This window comes from Larimichthys crocea, chromosome XVII, assembly GCF_000972845.2.
Source record: "Larimichthys crocea isolate SSNF chromosome XVII, L_crocea_2.0, whole genome shotgun sequence".
Taxonomy (NCBI): domain Eukaryota; kingdom Metazoa; phylum Chordata; class Actinopteri; family Sciaenidae; genus Larimichthys; species Larimichthys crocea.
The window spans coordinates 4,781,404-4,802,821 of record NC_040027.1 but is presented as its reverse complement, the minus strand read 5'-3'; the positions used below and the strand labels follow the sequence as shown (position 1 = coordinate 4,802,821).

At 41.4% G+C, this 21,418-nt stretch overlaps 1 protein-coding gene across 1 annotated transcript in view; it reads right to left on the bottom strand.

Moving 5' to 3' along the window:
- scfd1 (sec1 family domain containing 1) overlaps window positions 1-21,418 on the bottom strand; it is a 47,218-nt gene that overhangs the window by 1,141 nt on the left and 24,659 nt on the right. The window contains 9 exon segments of the mRNA XM_027290359.1: window positions 3,733-3,828; window positions 4,036-4,104; window positions 4,336-4,401; window positions 6,217-6,250; window positions 6,442-6,494; window positions 8,305-8,358; window positions 11,280-11,355; window positions 13,487-13,549; window positions 14,326-14,405. Coding sequence (XP_027146160.1) covers window positions 3,805-3,828; window positions 4,036-4,104; window positions 4,336-4,401; window positions 6,217-6,250; window positions 6,442-6,494; window positions 8,305-8,358; window positions 11,280-11,355; window positions 13,487-13,549; window positions 14,326-14,405 — 519 coding nt within the window. The 3' untranslated portion in view covers window positions 3,733-3,804.

Sequence of the window (21,418 nt, the reverse complement as noted above, 5' to 3'; positions counted from 1 at the left end):
AGCTAAGTGTCTTTTGAGAAGTTTCTTCTCATGCCATTGCAAAAAGTTCGAGGTTACGGTATGGAATTTGCTACCAAACATGGCGAGCTAATCGCAAAGATTCTCATCGGTACGCCAACTCTCTGAACGTTATAAATGTCATGACCGAAACCGACGACAGACGCGTCCCCCTCGGACCCGGCGCAGGCGAGCAGGATGAGGATGACGAGAGGCTGTGCGCCTTGGATTAAAGTCTCTCCTGAAGTCTCTCTGTTCAACATTTTACTACTATTCCCACTACTCGTCTCTCTTTCTACAGTCTGCCGTTTCCCCTCATTAACTATTCACAGTGTGAGTCTAGAGCGAGCTCAACACTCAAACATGGACCGGCGTGTGGAGGATTTCCTCAACACCTACGGGTACAGTGATGAGAGTCCCAAGTTTGAGCAAATGCGCTTTCTAGTGTTTCTCGGAATGCCGGTGAACGCTCTACGTGCGATGGGTGTCCCTGTCAAATTCATAGATGACCACAAACGTTTGGTGGAGAAGACCTCAGGAGACTGCACGTGGTTTTACATCCAAGGTCCCCAGCGACAAATACAGAAGATGCAAACTAAGCCGCGGACGATGCAGCGAGACGCTGGTGTCATCGCACGCCCAAAAAGTCCAGATTTTGCCTATCGTACTCCAGTCTCAGCACCTGCCGAAACTGAGTTTGCCACATTTCAAACCAGACTCGGTGAGAATTGCTGCAGAAATCCTGAGAGAGCTAAACAGTACAGTGTAAGTCCGAGGAGCCGTCTTGATGGAAAACAGCAACAACGACGATGGAAACCCGGTGCTGAGACTTCCTACTAAGCGTCGACCCATTGCTGCAGACATCCCGAGAGAGACAAACAGTACAGGGTGAGTCTGAGGAGCTGTAAAAAAAAAGAAAAGAAAAGAAAGAAAAAAATGCTACTGAAGTTGTCGAGACCCGTCCTCCCTTGGGCTAGAGTGTCCTCCCGTGTAAGACAACATCTCATATAAAGTCCCAGGGTTTCCCAGGGTGTCCGCTACACTTTTTCGCAGACTTTAAACGAGAAGGTGTTATACACGGGTTAGCTCACCGGCCAAAATGGACAGTGTCACGGCCCCAGCTCAAAGCCAGCCCTGCACCAGCACAGCAAACACCAGGAGCACCAGCACTGTTACGTTTACACAAGTTTGGTGCGGAGGGACGTGGCTGTCCTCGTACCCGGTCGAAAGAGGCAGTGCGTATACGAACGAGTCGCAACCCATCGGGAGCCCTGATGAATACATGGATACAAGTGACGAGGAAGAACCCTTCGACTCTGAAGAGGATAACGATGAGTCATGCTGACGCGGCTTTTGGTACCAACATGGTGGATATGACAACTGTGATCAGCGACCCAAATGTGTCGTGTTTAAACAACGTGAATGCGACGACTGAATTCGAGATCCATCTGTGCTCCCGATAGGCCCTCATCTCCCACAAAAATAAAGTCTTGTTATTTCTTTTCATAATAAAGACAGACTCTGTATCATTCTGATGCTAACATGAATTTCCCTCATCCCAAGTCTTGTATTTTTTTTTGTTCATGTCCCTGTTTTTCAAAAGTTTCGAGGAAAATAAATGAAAGAGGAGGAGAGAATGTGTGCCATGTCATTTTATTGTGTGTCAAAGAAAAATAAGCATCAAGCATTACATGTTACATCCAGGTTTTCGTTTTTCAATCATTTTCATTTCTGAGCACACTTCAGTCGGGCTTTTTTGCTGAGTTCTATTTTAACTACACGGTAGACTTAGACCGTTACAGTAGCAGGGTTATGCAGGAGATACACACACAAGATACAAATCCTGCGGCACGCCAGGACTGTCACATTTAGTGCAGAAGGTCACACCTTCCCAGCATGATCAGAACCGTCGCAAAATAGAACGCTTCGTTCGGGTGATGGTACGTGAAGATCATTTTAGCCAGTTCCAGACGACTGGTGTGCTCCATCCTGCCCTTAGGTAGCTTTCGTTGAGAGGTGGTCGCACTTCTGGGAAAGCAGCATTTTCGCTCTCTTGAACTCGTCGGACGTCAAATCCTCAAACACGTATTTGTAGAGCCGAGGATCGACTTTAATGTTGTCCAAGCATCTTTTGTAGTACTGCTCGGCAGACTGGCATATAGCTTCGCTGCTGAAGTCCGGAACGATATCAGTCAAGATATCTTCCATTACCAGGTAAAACTCGGATGCGTAGTATCTCTGGATGGCTTCTACTACAAATTCGGGGTAGTAGGCCTCATCATTCCGTTGTAGCTTTCGGATAATGTTTCGGAGTTGTGGGTTGTCAGCAGCCTTGTCCAGGAAAGGCTTCATGTGTTCGCTGTTTTCGCGAAAGAAGTTGACCATACGGTAAAAGGGTGTAACTGTAGTGTCCATAGTGGTGTCGACTCGTCGTGATCCTGACTTGCTCGACTCAGTGGTTACTGTTGTTGCTGAAATTTACCCAATGGTGTGGGAAGTGACTGTCTGACTTTATATAGTCGTGAATTAGGAGGGGTTTTCCTAGAGCAGTGTCTCCCCCTTCCTGTCCTATCACCATCACCCTCACCTTAACCATAAACTATGGCTATGAAAGTGTCCTTGGCCAGCGAATGGGATCGGGATCCGCTGACGGTCCATGACCGTGATCACGGTGGGGCTTCTACACAAAGCTGTGCTGTGCTGTGCTGTCCTGTGCTGCGCTGTGCTGTCTGAGTGGCATGAGTTGCTGAGCCAGCACCAAAAGTGTTGCGCTGAACACTATCCATCCATGATGGATGAAGTCATAATACAAAAAATAAAACAAAGTCTGTATCATTTTGTAATCAGTGTATTCTTTATTAGGGTCAAGCGTACAACGAATAACACAACGTGCATGCTACTTGCAGTATACCTCGCCGCCGATTCTGATAGACCTTTCGCCGTTGTGTATCTCGTCCCTGGTGTGACACAGGAGCAGCAACGCAGAAAGCATATCGTCTTTGGTGTACTCTCCGTTTACAGACCTCTTACCCCCCGTGGTCACGGTACTACCTTTCGCAGAGTCTGTGATAGTCACCATTGCCATTTCTTCTCTCAGTTTCCCGAGTAACAGCTTCCCTTGTTCTGCGTGCATCTTGTCGGTGAGCATGTTCGTAGGCAGAGCTGTGATTTCCCGTGTCTCAAATATACTCGCCGTGATATCTGTGGCCAGGTTGACTCCCTTTCGCGAACGGCGGTACATGAACACGTCCATGTTGGATCCCATTTTATTGCTAGAGCCTGCGCCCCTGGAGGTCCCGATGGTCGACTCGAGCATTCGAGCTTTCTTAGTGGCTTCCGACAACACGGCCCAGCCCAGGGACATTACGGTGTCACAGTAGTACAGCGTGTCCCTTTTGATTGCCGACACCGTACTGAGCACCATAGCGAGTTTGGTCCTGACGCCTACGTGCTTTCCCAGCATGTACTTGTTGTTGGTGTGCGACCACTTACTGTAGAACAAGACCTTGAAACCAGAGCGTACCAGGGAGTGCTCGATTAGATTTTTGACCTCGACCAGGGCGTTCACGTAGGTGTTTTGTTCAAACACCACCACCACAGGTACTTCTTTCCACATCACCCTGGGCATGAGCAGTTTCAGTAGTTTGATGTGAGCACTTAACAGAGCGGCGTAGACTCGGGTAACTTGATCCAAATCGCAAATCTCCATTTCCTCCAGGGCCATAATCTGTAGACAGAGAGAGAGAGAGAGAGAGAGAGAGAGAGAGAGAGAGAGAGAGAGGGGTTCACATATTGTTGGTGTCCATGTCACTTTTGGCCAAGTTGGGAGAGCTATGGAAGAGTGATGAGAAAAATATTCAGTCTTTACAGTAAAAAGTAGTATAATCAACAACATGTACTTAAAATACTTTAAGTTATAGTATATTATACTACTTAATGTGATCATCATATATTTGTCTGTTTTCAGCTTTGTGACGACTTTTTCAGATAATCCAAGAGGGTATGGGGTATGATGGCATGAGAGGTGTTGTGTCTCACCTGTTTGATGAACTGAGAAGCGTTGAAGAGTTCACTGCAGCCGTAAACAACTTTCTTCCCCTGTTTAAACTGAAAGACAAACAAAATTAGATCATCAAGTTTCCTTCAGTCGGAGGGAGGGAAGGAATATTACCAAAGTGTAAAAACAAGTTTTTGTTTGACATGTAATTACTTCAAATAACACATTTATGTAAAAAAATTCAATCTGTAAACTGAATAACTGAATAAAGACAAACAAACAAACAAACAAAACAGTAGTTTGCAATAGTAGCAACAGTAGCACTTGCAGTATTACACTACCTTAGCGTAGTCCACCAGGTTCTGGTACTCAATGTAGTTTCCTCCTCCCACCACAAAGACAATGGCCTGAAACAAACATTAGTGACCTGATGAATCAGAAACTCACACTTGTATATAAAATAATCCAGATGAGAATCGCTGAAAAACCAAAGCTGTTTTTTTCAAAATAAAAGCCTTAAAAAGGAAGAGAACTTTTAGAGTTTTTATTGTGAATTAACTAGACATTAAGCATGTCCTCAGATCAGCATGTCAACACACCTGAACCATCCCTAAAAATATTACTCTGCATTCTCCATTGTCATGGTATTTATTCATTTCAGTGTTTATACAGTATGTGTGGTATTTACTCAGTTTAGTGTTTATATGTGTGGTATTCAGTTTAGTGTTTATATGTGTGGTATTTACTCAGTTTAGTGTTTATATGTGTGGTATTTATTCAGTGTAGTGGTTATATGTGTGGTATTTATTCAGTGTAGTATTTATATGTGTGGTATTTACTCAGTTTGTGTTTATATGTGTGGTATTTATTCAGATCTCTAGAAAGCTTTAATATTAGTTGGCTAGGACTAGACATCATCTCTGTTGCAGGTTGTTACTAAGGCTTGGACTATTTTCAGGAGTAGTATACTGGTTCTATTACATCAAGAGTCTACTTTTGTGTTTGATTCCATTGTTTTCCAGGCATTAGTCAGACCCTCTGTATCTCCATGGAAACTGAGATTGGAACAGTGACAGTGAGCAATATTTTAAGTTGGTATATTTTGTTATGGAATTTTCTATCCTTAGGTTACAAAAGGTTACGTGTGGGCCTTGAGGTCCTCGGCAGTATTAGTTGTTTGGCTTTGAGAACAGTAGGTGCCAGCCTATCTCAACACTCTGGTGGCCAGGGTCGAAGAGACCTTTTGCTGCCCTTCTAGACGTAATAAGATACCTTGCCTTTGATGTTCTAATCTGCGTAAACAGACTGTGTCAGACGTAAACAGACTGTGTCAGACAGATCTGAGTCTTCAGACTATAATATGCTGACAATAACACCTGCATGGATAAGAACATTTTCTTTGACTAATTCTGGTAGTATTCGTGGTGTTATCTTGGGGTTTAAAGTCTAGCCACCAGGATGAGTGGGGGGAGGGCTGAGACCGACTCAGGCACTTCTGATGAACTTTGAGAGTGTCTCTAATTCTCCTTGATCAAGCGTCAATAAATAATACAGCATAAGACATCAGAGGCTGCTGAACACTCTTCCGTCCTGACCTCACCATCGACTTCAGCAATTTCTCCACAACATATTTTATTTAAGTTGGAAATAGTTGTATAATCGCAATATTACATTTGATGGTGTACTTTACCATCATTATTGGCACTTCAGTCACTTCATCATGTCATCCCAATAGTGATAATATTGCATACCCTCTCATGTAATCTTGCTTAGGTAGCTTAAGGTTTCCTGCAGAGTTTTAAAAGACAAGGAACATTAAGGGAGTTTTAGCCACTTGTTTATTCCACTTTGAGATATTAAGTTATTTTGATTAAACCATTATATCAAGTTACTAAGTCTTTATTTTAAGTTTCTCATTATTTGAAGATAGTATTTTTATTATGACAAAATTCTTTGAGATCAAACCTCTATTAGATTTATTCAGCTGGAGATACAAATTAAAATTTAGATCTGAAGATGCACTTTGAGTGTGAATTCATGAATGAACTGAAGAAATAAAAGATTTACTAAGACTCAATAACTTTCTTCAGAGTTGTCTGTCAGTCTGTCTGTCTGTTGCCAGTCTGTCTTGTATTTCTTTTTCAACATCTGCTTGTCCTGGAAATAACCGTGACTGCATCTCATCAATCAAACTTTAATCCAGAAATAAAAACTCTGCTCACCTCCTGAAATGGGTTCTTGCTCCTGGGAATGGAGCTGAAGAGGGAGAAGAGAGGGAAGAGGAGGGAAGATGATGAGACATTCCTGAGCTTCCTACCAATCAACAGCCAGATAAGTGTTTTACTGACTGACGGTTAGCAGCTCCTCTAATGCTGCCTGAAGTCTTTAAGTAAATGAACTGATCAGAGACGATTACTGATTGACGCAAGTCAAGTGTGAGGTCGTACCTCTCGCTGCCTCGTAGCATCTTTGGATCGAAGTATCGATAGTCGTCTGTTTCCTGGAAGATAAGAGAGCAAACGTCACTTTTGCCATATTTGGACCTCACTTCACTGAGAAAAAACAGACGTTACCATCAAATTTAAATAACATTCAAACCTCTGACACGTGGAATTTTTTCTTTCCCCATGGCAATAAATATATAAAGCTATATATTTGATCCACAGCATTTTGCATACCGATCCTCTGACCAAAGGCTCACGTCTGTCCTAAGATCCAGGACTAAGAGACATGGAGACGAGGCTTTTTCAATACTTGCCCAAAAGTCTGGAAAGCTTCAATCTGCCAAATGTTTTTCTTGCTCTGTTGATGCTTATCAACTTTTTAATTGTATTTCCCCAAAAGGTAATTCCTGTCCTTTGTAGGAGTTTGATCACTTTATTTTAGACTTCCTTGAACTCTGCTAAATCAATAATAGGTTGTTTTATGTGAGAAAATAAGTTAACAGTTTGCAGACACAACTCAAAACTTTCAAGTTGGATTTTCCTTGAACAACATTAGAAACCTTGAGTACCCATAAACAGATCTGTGTATGTTTCAAGTTTGGTAACTTTCTTTAGTAAATATTCATACATGATATAAAAGTTGAGCTTCTCATTAAGCAAGTCAAAGAGGCTTCAGAAAATCCTGTTCTCTTTCTTACAGGGAGTAAAAAAGTAAGTTCAGACGGATTTCAGTCTGGAACTGGAGTCAAGATGCGGTTAGGTTAGCTTAGCTTAAGCACACAGATTGGGAACAGGTGAAAACAGCTATCCCACCACAACCTGACGTCGAACGCTGACCTATTCTTTTAATATTCAGCAGTACACACACACACACACACACACACACACACACACACACACACACACACACACACGCACGCACACATGCACACACGCACACTCTGCAGGGTTCTCAGGGTCTGGAGTTACAGACGACCAACAAAGATCCTGTTGTTGTGAATCCAGGGGGGGGGGCAAGACTGGGATGAAGATGAAAGAAATAGAGGAGCACATTCTCCCTCTATCAGATTGTCCTCTGTCCTCTACCAGCTGAGCCACCACGACACCCTGATTTATTTATGTGTCTTATTTTATCTTCTCTTTGCTTAATGGCTTCAGAAAACCCTGTTCTTATCCTTACAGAGAGTGCTGGAGCAGGAGTCGGGGCGTGGTTAGCTTAGCTTAGCATAAAGACTGGAAACATGGATTAAGATAGTCCGGCTAGCCACTTCACTAACTTTCAGTCTTTATGCTAAGCTAAGCTAAACACATCCTGACTCTATCTATTTTGTCACTCAGGTTCGACACACACAGTCCTGAAATTCAACTACACACACACACACAAAGGAGAGATGAGGTACCATGTAGCAGTTTAAGAGGGGGGGGGGGGGGGGGGGGGTTGGTGCTCAAAGGCACCTCGGCAGTACCCAGGAGACAAACTGGCACCTCTCCAGCTACCAGTCCACACTCCATAATGTGGTCCACACTGGATGTGAACTGGCCATCCTCTGGTTTCCAAAGCCTTTTAAAAATTACTGAACCTTTATGTCTTCAGTAGGAACTTATGAGGTGAGAGTCACAGATAGAAAGTGACATGTTGGTTTGAATCTGTACATGAACTTTGTTGATAAGGAGAAACAGCAGACTTTAGTTTGTCATTTTTACATTTCTCTGTAAAATCATCTCAGTCAATTTCTTGAAAGGCTTTTCAATACTCACAATCATCACAATACTGGATCCTCAACAAAAATGTTTGGTTTGCAGCCAAACTTTCGACTAAAGTTCACATTTTTTTGATCTTTATGGAAAGTGAACAAACAAACTCACAGGGTTTGACTTCATCTCCATCAGGTTGTCCAGGATCCGAGTGACTGGAAGGTTCTGAAAGAGAAGAAATAACTTTAAAATACCACATAAAATGTCAATTTAAAAAAAATACGATTACATATAAGAAAGAGGAAGAAATTAAAAGGCATGGTCCTTGACATAAGTCAATTATTACTACAAATCAATCTCTCAAGAAAGGCTCATATTTCAGATCTTTCTAAAAGTTATAAAAATGGTAGAAAACGGTTTTTATTTTACGACATTCTTCAGGTATCGTCTCACAGTTTAATCAACAGTCACAAAATTATGTGAGAGATGAGAGACTGCAGATCACATTAAACAAGCCAGCAGGAGTGAGTTTGCAGAATTCCTTCATACTCACAGCAATAAATGTCTATTGTCACTTTATTTCATTTTACCAGCTGTTCATATGAACTTTGATTGGGATCATTTCATGTTTGCTCATTTCCAGAGTTAAAGGACCAACAGAGTATTATGAATAACAAGTGGACACATGAGGTGACAAACGAAGATGATGACAGGATCGTTTCATATTATATATTAAAACATTTTTGGTTTATGTGAGTGATTGTGTCGATGCAACACCAGATTATGCGGAAAATGCCAACATATTCCTTGAAAACCTTGAAAACACAACTGTTAAAATGCAACATTTTCCAAATATTCAAGACTTTGAGTCTGTTACTGTTGAAATTTGAACTCTCAATTTATTTACCTTCTTTTTTCACTTTCAATTTGATTAATTTTTATTTGTTTAAACTAAACTCGCTTTTGAATATTTTCTTATCAGGTCTGGAAAAAAGAAACCTCAACATTGGCAGTTCCGTTACTCTGTCAACCGCAGATTTGAGTATTTTGACAAAGTGTTGGAATATTAATTTATTTCCACCGTCAGTCGCCAACAGTAGAGAGTCATCTAGGCCTTGCCGTTTATTTTCAGGTTAGGTTCAACAAGCAGAAACGTTTTAATCTTCAAAAATCTTGGTTTTGTTTGGATCCTGTTCTCAGCTATTCTTTTTTAAATATTGGAGAGGTGAGTTTGGAAGAAGTCTGTAAATATCCACCCTGACAGAGCGTCAACAGCTCCATCCAGCCCGGCCGAGTGTTTGTAATATTCTGGCAACTTTGCAGAGCATCATCGTCCCAATTTCAACTGGTCCCAGTTCAGCTTCTGTATGAAGAAAACAGACACCACCTCCCTCTGTGTGTGTGCGTGTGAGGATTATAAATGACTTGGTGTTGGTGCCAGTTTCACCCTGAAACACCCCTTCATCCTCCTTGTTGTCATCATCATCCCTGCTGTCCAGAAACAAAGACTCCGTCACATTAGGTATGCTTGATTTAACCCCCTGCCAAGCACAGACGGGTGGAGCGTGCTGTTTTCTTGGTGGTGAAGCAGGGTAAATAAAGTGTGCACGGCAGAATATTTTGAAGCTGGTTGCCAGTGGTTACAGGGGACGTGCCTCAATCTTGGAGGAGCACCAAGAGAAGTAAAAAGACAGAATGAAATAATGAAAATAACTAAGAAGAAAAACAAAACCAAAAAAGTAGAATAAATCATGTAGAAGGAGGAGAGATGAGGACTGCAGTTTTTCTCTTCCAATATGGTGGCCGGTCACAAGCATCCGCTAACCAAACAAACGCTTTCGCTCCAACCATTGATCATAATTTTAACTGTTTGGTTAAACAGTCCGACCTCTGGAAGAAAACAGACCAATAGAGAGTGAGAAAAGAGAACGGCCTGTGTTAAAGGTCCTCGGCTGTATATTATAGTTTGACAAAATGACAATAAATATTTGTGTGACAGCTGAAGTCTGTCGAAAATAATTAACAACTCAACAGTTTTGGTCAACATCTGGTTTGAGTTTACGCTGATTTAAGGTCACTTATGTAATTAAAGTGTCTTTAAAAGGATTTTGTGAGTCTACAGCCATGCTAGCAGCTCTCTGAAGCTGAACTGCGAAATGCTGACATCAGCATGCCAACAGTCATGTTTCTGTTTCCGTCAATGTTTTTTGATTCATTTGAAGTATCGCATCAGAAGAGTTTGATGTCTAAAACTACTAACAGAAGATAAAAGCACTTTTTTGTGAATACGTTGCGTTGTAGCAAACATCAAGTCTCATGACTAATCAACTGTTTCCTGGCTCTATAATCCATCCATGATGGCTCGACATAGATTTGATGTAACCGTCCTCACATTAATACATGAAACAAACACAAATGTCTGCGTCACATCCTGTTTTCTGTTTGTTTTTCACACGTTGAGCTTTTTTTAATGACGTCACGTTGCGCCCTACTCTCTCCTATTTTTTCGTGTAACACCTGGCAAACATCAGGTTGTTTGCGAAGTTTCGTGCACTTGCTCCAGCTCCATCCTGTGAAACCAGTCAGCAGTCAGCACAGGAATGTGAAGACGCAAGAGTTTCTGCCAGAAATCAGCACGTCTTATTGCCCTCATCTTATTGCTGCAACACTGGACATTTCTTCTACGCTCTGCTTGCTCACTGTTAATTAGGAAGTGGTGTAACGGTATAGGTTGGAAACAAGCATTCACTGACATTTCACTGTTTTGTCGATTTAGCTCAATTTGGTTAAAATTTCAATAAAGTTGCACGGAGACATGGCTAATGAGAATGCTAACATGCTAATGTTTGGCGGCTATCAACCTTATTCTCCAAAAGTCTCTAATAACTGATTGCTGTCTCCATGGCCACAGTATTCTACTTCCTGCTGAGATGGAGGACGTTCCAGTCGTGGCGGGGAGTTAGTTAGTTAAGAAATGAAAAGACCTCATCCTGACCCCCTGACCTTCAGGCTGAAAAGCAAACTGTTTATCAAGGCGCGAACAGGCAATGGGTTGTTGGGTTTTGACGATGTTTGGATGCACTGCGGTTGCTGCACTGTTATTTTCTCATGCTGATTTTCCAGCCGCAGAAAAGAGTTTGACTCACATGCTGTTTGAGCACCAGGTTCTTCACTCCCTCCATGACGAACTGGGAGCCGGTATTCATCACTCTGGAAAACAGCCTGCAGAGGACGGAGGAGGGGGGGGGGGGGACCAGGAGGAGGAGAGGAGAGGAGGAGGTAACGAGGGGGGGGGGGGGGGGGGGGGGGGGGGGGGGGGGTTAGGAGGAGGAGGAGGACAAGGTTAGGCTGGTAGTCTGAACACAAACCCTGTTTCATTTCAGAGAGTTTGTTGTTCAGAGAGTTTCACTTTTACTGACACTTTACTGATACTAACTACGAGTGCACACACTTCAGCTGTCTTCATTCTGTACAGTCCTGCTGCCTTCAGTGCCTCTTCATCAGCAGACATTATGACTTATTATTACTTCCCTTCACTGACAGTTCCACAGCTTTCAAACAGTCAGTTCAGCTTTAGTTGCAGTCATGGCTTAGCCTCTCACCAACGTTCCAGCTGCTTTCATCTATCAATTCTCAACTGTCAGTTAGTTGTGGTTACGCGATGCATCAGTGCCCCGTGGAAGTCGTTAACAAACCCCCCCCCAAAAAAATACATTCATCTAAAATACATCTGAATATTAGTTTAGTCACATCTGTATCTTGCACTCTGTTAATTTATTAATTGCACTACCTGTACATTATGCTCCCATAACTTATTATATAATCTGCCTATAACTACTGCCCACATTGTTTATCTGTACATACTCTGCACATAGTTATACACTTGCACTACTGTAAATACTGCATTTATCTGTATCTATTGCACTTTGCTGTTTGCACTTCTGATTAGATGTATAAATTGCATTTCGTTGCCTTGTATTTATACATATCTAATCTATCTAATCTAAAACTCACTTCATTCTTACACTTCAACTTTCATCCCTTACGGCAGAACCCCACCAGGCACGTCTTGGTCATGTCATGGCTAAAAACTGTTCGCCTTTTGTTTGTTTTGAGTGTTTTATTTTGAAAATCGACCGGATACTCTATGCCATATCTGTGTCTGACTTCTGCTTCTGCTCGAAGCAACCGTCAAAGCCCTAGATTAGGCTATGCAAGTCTAAGTACACATGGCTGGTGAAAAAAGTGAAAAGTGAAAGGATGGCTCATTAGTTGTGGTTACGCGATGCATCAGTGCCCTGTGGAAGTCGTTAATCTTTAAAGCCTCAGAAAATGTAAAAATGCATAAAATATATCAAAATCTCATTAAGTATCCACAAAAGTCTGAGCATGAACAAACTTTCAGAACTATTCAGAAAACAGATCATTTTACAGTTAGAACTGTGTAGGCAGATCACATTTTGACTGACATCTGCTTCAGGAAGTCTAGCATGAAGCTAAGCAATGTACTGCTGTGGGTGTGGCAACAACATATTTTAATCAACATCAGTCTGCACGCTATATTTAGAATGTTTTCACCACTTCACCATGTCCACAAACAGCACTTTCTGACTGGATATAGTCTACTCCAACAAGAACAATAATTTCACCAACACAGGGGTTGCTGGCTCACTGCTGCCTTGATTGTTAGTTTATTAGTGTTTTTGTGTGACTTTGTTATTTTAACACATTAGCTGCTGCAGATCAAGGCAGTGGTGAAACGTCAACAGTGAGAACCCCTGGAGGTTAGGGTTAGAAAAATGAGGAAATCCTTCAACATACTACAAATGACACCATGACAACTGAGCCAACTGATGAAGACAGTGAGATGACAAAGAAAGCTTAAAAAACAACAAAATAATCACAATTTGTTAAAAAAATAAAATAAAATCATTAAAATGAATTTGAATTAACAAATAAGTAGAGGATTAAAAACCAAAAAAACAATCTGATCTGAAAATCTTCAGTTTAAAGACACTGAATATTAACTTTCTATTTTTTAAATCTGGGAAATGATTCTTGTGTGCGTTGCACGCTCGGTAAAGATAAAGTGCTTTTTTATCTTTTGTCTCCAGTCATAAATCTCAGCTGCTGTGGATAGACGCCGTATTTCAACCCAACGACGAATGCCGCTGAGTCAGACACGCCAATGCTTCCAACAAACACAGTTCTCAGGTTTTTACAGAGAAATACTGCAAATTCTAGTGGATTATAATTTATCCTAACAGGCCTGTTTCAATTAATTCTTCAGGTATGTTTTCATCGGAGTATGAAGTATTTTTTTAACCATTTTAAGTAAATGTTATCAACTTACCCCATCGGTTTGACTCCACTGTTGCCATAGTTGGCTGGGGTGGCGGCCATCTTGGTAAATGCCCTAGAAAAAAATAGGGGAAACCAGAATGACTCAACATGACCGGGTGAATTATACTTTCTGTCAGTTTTATTGTCAAGACAAGACGCTGATGAAAAATTTTTGTATTTCTACAGAACAGAGAAACACACTTATTACTGTAATCCGCTGTCTTCAAGGTAAGTTCTCAAAATACTGATGGTAATAAAATATGACCTAATAGATACTGCATGCTATAATAAAACAATTTATATATTTACTTTATTTAAAAAAGGGACCATGTAGTTGTTTGTAAAATGGAAATAAAGCAATCTTCATTTTAATTTTATTAAAACATAAATATCATCATTTGATGCACCGCACTAGATATATAGCTTTAAGCTAATTCATATCTGTAGTTCAAAACCAGCCCAGTGACATCATGCATAGAATTCAAGGTCAGTGAGTGCAGATTTGAGAAGCTCTTAACAGACTTTTGAAGTTGGTTTTGAAGATGCTGATGGAGCTGCAGCTCTTCACATCGTCAGCCAAGATGTTCAAATGATTTTCAGCTGTAGAAAAGACTGTTTGCCCAAATGCAGTGCCGCAAAATGTATGTTACTGTCTCATACGAAGGAGATTCTTCTTCTTCCTCTTCTTCTTCAACTATAAGAATTTACTGAGCCGGTACACAAAGTCACAATAGTGACTATAGAACATAAGTATAAATCCTGCAATTAAGACCACTAATGATACAGAACTAACAAAGAGATCTGGCAGCAATTTTATCAGATGACTTTAAAATCAGCACACAGACTTACTTCCACTGTTTGATGTAGTTGAGAGGTGAAAGGTCGCAGCCTGCGTCCAACAGAGCCGTCTTATACTGCTCCAAGTCCGACTGGAACATAGACAGCAATCATACAAAAGTGAGATAAGCGGATGGCCGTTCATTTAACAACAACCAGTCACCAGTTAATTGAAGACAAACTCTGGTCTGGTGCATCATTCACAGACAAAGATGGTTTTGTGGAAGAAGGTACACCACTCTGTATTTATGCTATATGATGTTAACAATGTTAGAAGTCAAATCAAAGACCAGACCAGGTGTGCAGTGACTGCTTTTGAAATGCATAGTTATGCTTAAAAACTTTATTAAAACTTTATGGAACAGGTTTGCAGGCAACAAGGCAAGTCAACCGGGGTATGAAAGACATGCGTCTAAGTAAGTGATAATAAAATGAATCTATATAATAAACTATTAAAAACAATGTATATAATACAAAATAAGTAAGATAATAAATATATAAATTGTTTTCAGGTTATTACATTAAATTTAGATTGAGTCATTTCAGTACTTCTGCAGATTTTACGTTGGGCCTGTCCATGTCATGTGACCTGTAACCGATGACTGTGTTCATAACCAATGAAACAACTCTGGAAAATGATCACAGTGACATTGCTTGATGACCCACAAACAAACAAAGATAACAGTCATGAGCAAAATAAATAAACAAAATAAAAAAGGGAAAAAAATAATGACAGGACACTTAAAAGACACTAACAAAGGAGACACACTGTGTGCTGCTGGTGGAGGGAAAAAGCGTGACACAGCCAGGAGCCACAGGAAACTGATGCAGTTAAAGAGTGGGGGCACTTAGCCAGTGTGGACAGTGTCCAGCTGAAGGGACTGGACATGATCAAGAAGGGTTTGCCAAATTTAAAGAAATTTTCCATTGGAACCCACAGAGGGAGTCTTTAATATTCTCTAATTTTATAAAGGATAAAGCACCCTTTATCCACTGGGTAGGGGGCGGGGGCAGGGACAGGGGACTAAGCATTGCATTGGAATGATGCACCTCACTAACAATGTGAGGATAGACACCAGCAATAGGATGGCAATGAGTGGGAAGGACACCGAAAAGGCCTACTAATGGTGAGGGGAGGATTCTGGCAGATGTGATGATAGAGAATGAGATAAACATAGACTTCCGGAACCGAGTGAGGACAGGACAGGTCCAGGTCCCACTTTACACTGTAAATGATGCATGGACCTGCTTCAGAGCAGGACTGCCAAACCAACCGGTTCTGTTTCTGTATTAAGTTCCTCAGACCAGAGAGTGCTAACGGGCTCGAGGTTTGTTGTGCGAGCAGTGCCTTATATAGCTTTGAAAACACATCTTTGAGGTTAGTATTTAAAATAGTGGAGCAGGGATGATGTTGCATTGCTGTAAATGATGAACCAGGTTCAGCTTTGTTTAACCGCATTGGGACCCAGTTCACATGAATGTCCAAACTTACGTCTGGCTGTTAAGGATGAGGATCTGGGATTTTTCAAACTCCTCAGAATTGCTAAAAGCACCAGATCAGCAGCCAACTCAAAAAGTATCAATATGACCTGCTAAGGGAAACATCTTGAGGGAACATCAAGGTATCCTCTAGATGGACTGTAGGACTGATTCCTACCTATACCGAGTGAAAGTGACCTAGAGTTGTCTAAACGCAGTTTCCCCTCAATAAGCTCCTGACTGGCAGGTCAGCGGGAGCCACCGAAGGATTACACAACTGCTGAGCCATATGAGAATGTGTCTATGAGAGTGTGCGGTTGTTTTTGTAGGACTGAAATCCAACCACATCAGTCAGAAACTCGAGCAGCACTCTGGAGACTCTGCAGCTGATAGGGGGAGGGAGAAAAGGGGTGAGACAGAGGTCTGAGAGGGGGAGAGGGATCAAAGGAGGGAGAGGAAGAGACAAAGAGAAACAGACAAGAGGCCAAGAGTTGGTCACAGTGGGAGAAGGATGACCACAGATGACAGGAAGAGAGGGGAAAAGAGAGTGGGTGGTGATGGAGGGTGAGGGGGTAATCCCGGGATGATCTATCTGTAAAGAAAAAGTGGGAAGCATTTCTTGGCAGACCGGAGATCTATCAAACCATCCCTCAGTGGAGGAAGCCGGGGACGAGCTGGAGATCAGAACATACGCTGAGAATCACAGGCCTCGCTGTGATGGCCTCGGAATGCTACAAGGAGGCGCCTTCAGATCGTCAAACAGTGTTTCTGATGGGAGAACTGCCAGGATTCTAAGAGTCTGAGAGACTAAGAGTCTTTACTATCATATTGACTGTACAGCAGTGCTTTAAGCTACAAAAAAATATTTTCTATTAGTTGTTATGGATGGATGGTGCATCCATAACTGGACACTTCTTGCCCTCAGTAGTCGCCATTTTGACTACGTGGCTGAAGGAGAAGGAGCACTGGCATTGTGAAAATGGCGGCCGACAAAGCTGCTGGAGCTGCACACCAAGCGTGTAGTGTTCAGTTGCAATTGCAACTGACTTTTACTGCGAATAGTAGCAATTCCTCTGTTGGGCATCATGACTCTCTCAAGATATACACAGAATTAATGCCATCACAGGTGTCTGGTTTCATCCTGCCTTAGCTCCACCTCTTTGACTATTTTTGGATTAGCCGACAGGCGGCGGAGGCAAGACTACCAAGATGGAGATGACCAGAGCCACCACTGAGCTTCACAACAGCTCTTTAGAAACCCGTGGGGGACGTCACGGAGACTATGTTCAGATTTTAGACAGTTGGTGGTCTGAACAAATTTCACGGCCATCCATGGAACCAACATAGTTAACATTATCAAGGACAGGATGTGGACGCCACATGAATGCTTATTTCAGTTGTGTATCTTTTGCATTTGTTTGTAGGATTAGGTCACCGATTAGTCTGTCAACAATCAACACCATCCTCTATAGCAGTGTTTCTCAATCCTGGTCCTCTGGGACCACTGCCCTGCATGTTTTAGATGTTTCCTGCTCCAACACACCTGATTTAAATGAGTGGCTCATTATCAGGCCACTGCAGAGTTTGATGACGAGCTCGTCATCAAACTCTGCAGTGGCCTGATAATGAGCCTGATAATGAGCCACTTATTTGAATCAGGTGTGTTGGAGCAAGAAACATCTAAAACATGCAGGGCAGAGGTCCCAGAGGACCAGGATTGAGAAACACTGCTATAGAGGATGGTCTTGATTGTTCTAGATCCAGCCTATTCACTTGCTAGCCCATGGGGCACAGCTTGTCCAGAAGCAACATCCCATTGCCCACATAAATCTGTTTTCAGATGTAGCATCACTTCCAATCATAGCTTTCACAAATTATTGTTTCTTAACATGTTAAGTAGCTTTTTAAAACATCTGGCTATTGGCAGTCACAAGTAGGGATCATTGACTGAAAATATGTCTCTGCCCCCCAAAAATGTCAGTATAACCTAACTTGGACTGGCCCATTTCAATAGCCCTGCTCTAGATGTTCAATAAAGTAATATTATCTGATACAACCTCCTCATATCTGGGTGCTACTTGGGGAAATTGAGGTTCAGCATGATGAGACAACTAATCCTGTATGTTTTAATTTTAGAAGCAGAGTTGTTTTCTACTTCACTAAAACTACATAAAATAACTTTAGACTAATCAGAGGAAAAGTTGAGTGGTATTTTAGCTGTATGAAACTATCAGCTTTACCACTGTGTCCCAATATTCATGTCACTGACAAGAGATAACTAAGTGTTTTCATTGGAAAGGTCTAACAGTATTATTGATTAATGTCCCATGACTCGTCCAGTCAAATCCTGGCCTACTCTGTTTTACTGATGTTGAAGGATCACTGACTGAATAATTGAGATCAATTGTTAAAATTAGTTTTGCAGGTGTACAAGCAGAGCTCTCTGCCCACAGCAGCAGCTGGAGGTCTGGACTTAGATACCGACTGACTGACTGACTGCCTTTGACGTTTAGGGGAATTTTGAGGAGCAAGAAAAAGATCTGTCAGTTTTCTGACTGATTCAAAGATAAAACCTTCAGATTTCCTTGCACAAAAGGTGCAAGCATTGTGAAAATGTGCTAATAGAGTTAGACTGAACTCCTGGTACATTAGTTCTTAAATGCAAACTAATAACAATTGCAGTCCTTGTCATATCATAAAGGATGAGGGACGTTTTCTGCCAAATTAAACCTGATCCAGCTGTGTTCCATTGAGTAGTGACTCTAACCAGGTCTCTGTTTTCTGAAAGGAACTTGGAGCTTTGGCTCGGTCATCTTTGTTCTACCACTGGCTCATGATGAAATTATAAATGTGGCTAAGCCAAGAAGATACTTCTCATAAAGCCAGCCCAAAATGTGGCTATTGCTCGGTATAATGTGGTTTTGAGGACACAAGGGCACAGCTGACTTGAAACCATCTGTCTAAACCATTTCTACTGTGTGCCAATCCACAGTTGATGATGTAAGCGTCCCCTGTGCTGTTTTAGTTTGAGTGTCAGTGAAGAAGCCTGGCTGGGATTATGGGAAGAACTGGAAGGCTGTCATTTGAGATGCCAAGTGAATTTTTGTTTGGTTGAATTCGCCCAGCGACGCAAATCTCAAGAGGAATTTCTGCAATCCCAGAAATAAACCGGTCTCTACACCCACTGAGGAGAAACCAAAGTTTAATGCTCCAAAGATCTGATAAGCCATCTGCACTGCCATTTTAGTTTGCTTTGTTCATTGATACTGGGGTTGTGGTTGTGTTGGCTGATTTCTGTTTGGAACAGATTATTTTATTTTATATTGCACTAATCAATCAGTTCCATGTAATGAACCCAGCAATGGTAGCAGTTAACCCAAAATTTTCTACATTGATCAAAGAAATATGTTGATTTAAGAGTTATTTCATGTTGTTGTACATCGACTTACAACAACCTGCACAGCTGGTGTGTGGCCATTTTACTGTTTTTCATTATTTTTCATGGTGGTACATTAGGACTAAGGGCGTTTAGGATTCTGGTGGATTGATCATATTGAGCTCTTTGATTGTCGTTTGGATTTGAGTGCTAATGTATGTAGGTAGAATGAACATGTCTCAAAAACCTCTATTTTTACTGTGTATGTTTCTCTATTCAGAGCACGCCATGTGAAATTACATTTGAGGCACAGTGCTTATCTGAATGTACAATTTTCAATGGCTGAGTAGCAAGCATCATGCAAGATGATTTATGCACTTTTCGGGGCCACTAAATCAGTGCTGTAAAGACTAGAAAAGCTGCGCCAGTTAAAACGGAAACAGTCCAACTCTGCAGGATGATGTTTCTCCCAGATTGGTCGCATTGGCGACCATTTCGTCCACAGTCTGATGCCTGCGAAGTATAAAAAAGTCTTGAAACTCAATTAACAGATTTCAACACATTACTTGTGACTACACCTTGACTTTTGACATAAAATGGCTTCATAGCTGGACAAGTACAAACCTAAAATTCAGGTTATTAAAATTTGGTATGGTAATAATTTATTGATCGTTTGGAACATATTGATTACACAGATGGATAGTGGTCAAGCTGGTTTTGCTGCTGAATCCATTGGAGAAGTATCTACTGATATTTTGATTTTCTTTCTCCCACTGTGGAAATGATGAGAATACATCATAACTGGCTTCAGTTAATGACCAACCTTTAACGACCAACTGTCAAGCACAGAGGGAGAAATACAAGATAATAAAAAGAGTATTTCCTCATGCTAACTAAAAGCTGAGCAACTGAGGGCCACTGAGGTTCTTTCATCCAAGATCTGGTCGCCTAAATGTCTTGCAACATCAGTGAACACCTGGCAAATTCTCAGATAACGGTCACTGATGGATTACCACCAGCAGCCTAAAGTTACAGCTGTTCCTGAAATCTTAGACATAGTTTATTGAAGCAGTAATGTCTCTTTCTTTGTTTCTTCTGTCATTAACTCTCTGTAAACAGAGAGAGAGAGAGACTGTTTGTTTGTGTGTAACATTAATGAAAAACAGAATTATCTTACATAATAAGTACCAGCTCTGGAATTAAAGAGATAGATCAGGTTATTTGAAGTGTAGTTGTATGAGGTACCGATCCACAGTCAGTGTGCTACCTGCAGTAGACGGCAATTTGTAGAAGCAGACAGGAGGGCCACCTTAAAGCTAAGCTAATGTGTTGCTGTGGACAGGAGTAGGAACAAAACTAATTTTAGACACCTAAAGAAGGCAAACCTAGAGAAACCAATATCAGTCTAATTGTACGGTATATTTAAAACATTTTTACTGCTTTACCTTGATGCAAGACAGCCCTTTCTGACAAGGAACTAAATAGTTTAAATTGATCTGTGCTTTCTTCAAAGCCACCAGACTTCATTGAAAAAAAAAAAAACAGTCATTTTATCTCACAGAACAGGAGTTGCCAGTCCAAGCCTGCCTTGATCAATTAGTTTGTTTGGGTTATTGTGCGAGTTCAGCGTTTTCACACATTCATTTGGACCCGAACTAACGTTCACTGTTGATGATCAGGGCAGCAGTAGCCCAGCAACTCCTCTGTTTTGCAAGGTGAAATTAAATTTGAAGTCTGGTGGTTTGGAGAGAGCGATATACGACTTCAGTTTCCCGTTGTAAAGGTCTATCCTTGGCCAATAAACCCCAACTGCTAGTCCAACAGCCAAATTTGAGACCCAGATTCAACCCGAGAGCAAATGCTTTTAATTATTGCCTCTGCAAAGAAGAAACGATGTGCGTGTTTTGGACTAGAGCTTTTCAAAGTAACGCTGGTGGACCCCCTCATACAAAATCAAGTCAACTATTCCTCAATGCCCCCCAATAACCAACTAGAGCCTTAGGGCGATTTGTCCAAAGATCAAGTATCTGTGTGTGAATGGATAGCCGGGATTGGCAGGAATTTGCTCATTAGCAAATGCTCATTAATCCTATTATTATTCAGTAGCTACAGTTAACTGTAAGCTACAAACTGAGACTCTTCTTTTAGCCTATAGTTGTTTACATTGATTGGTACATTGGAAACAGGAACTGCTAATAGCATATTTTTATCATGCCAATTTGCCATAATGCAAAGACAACTATCACTGGA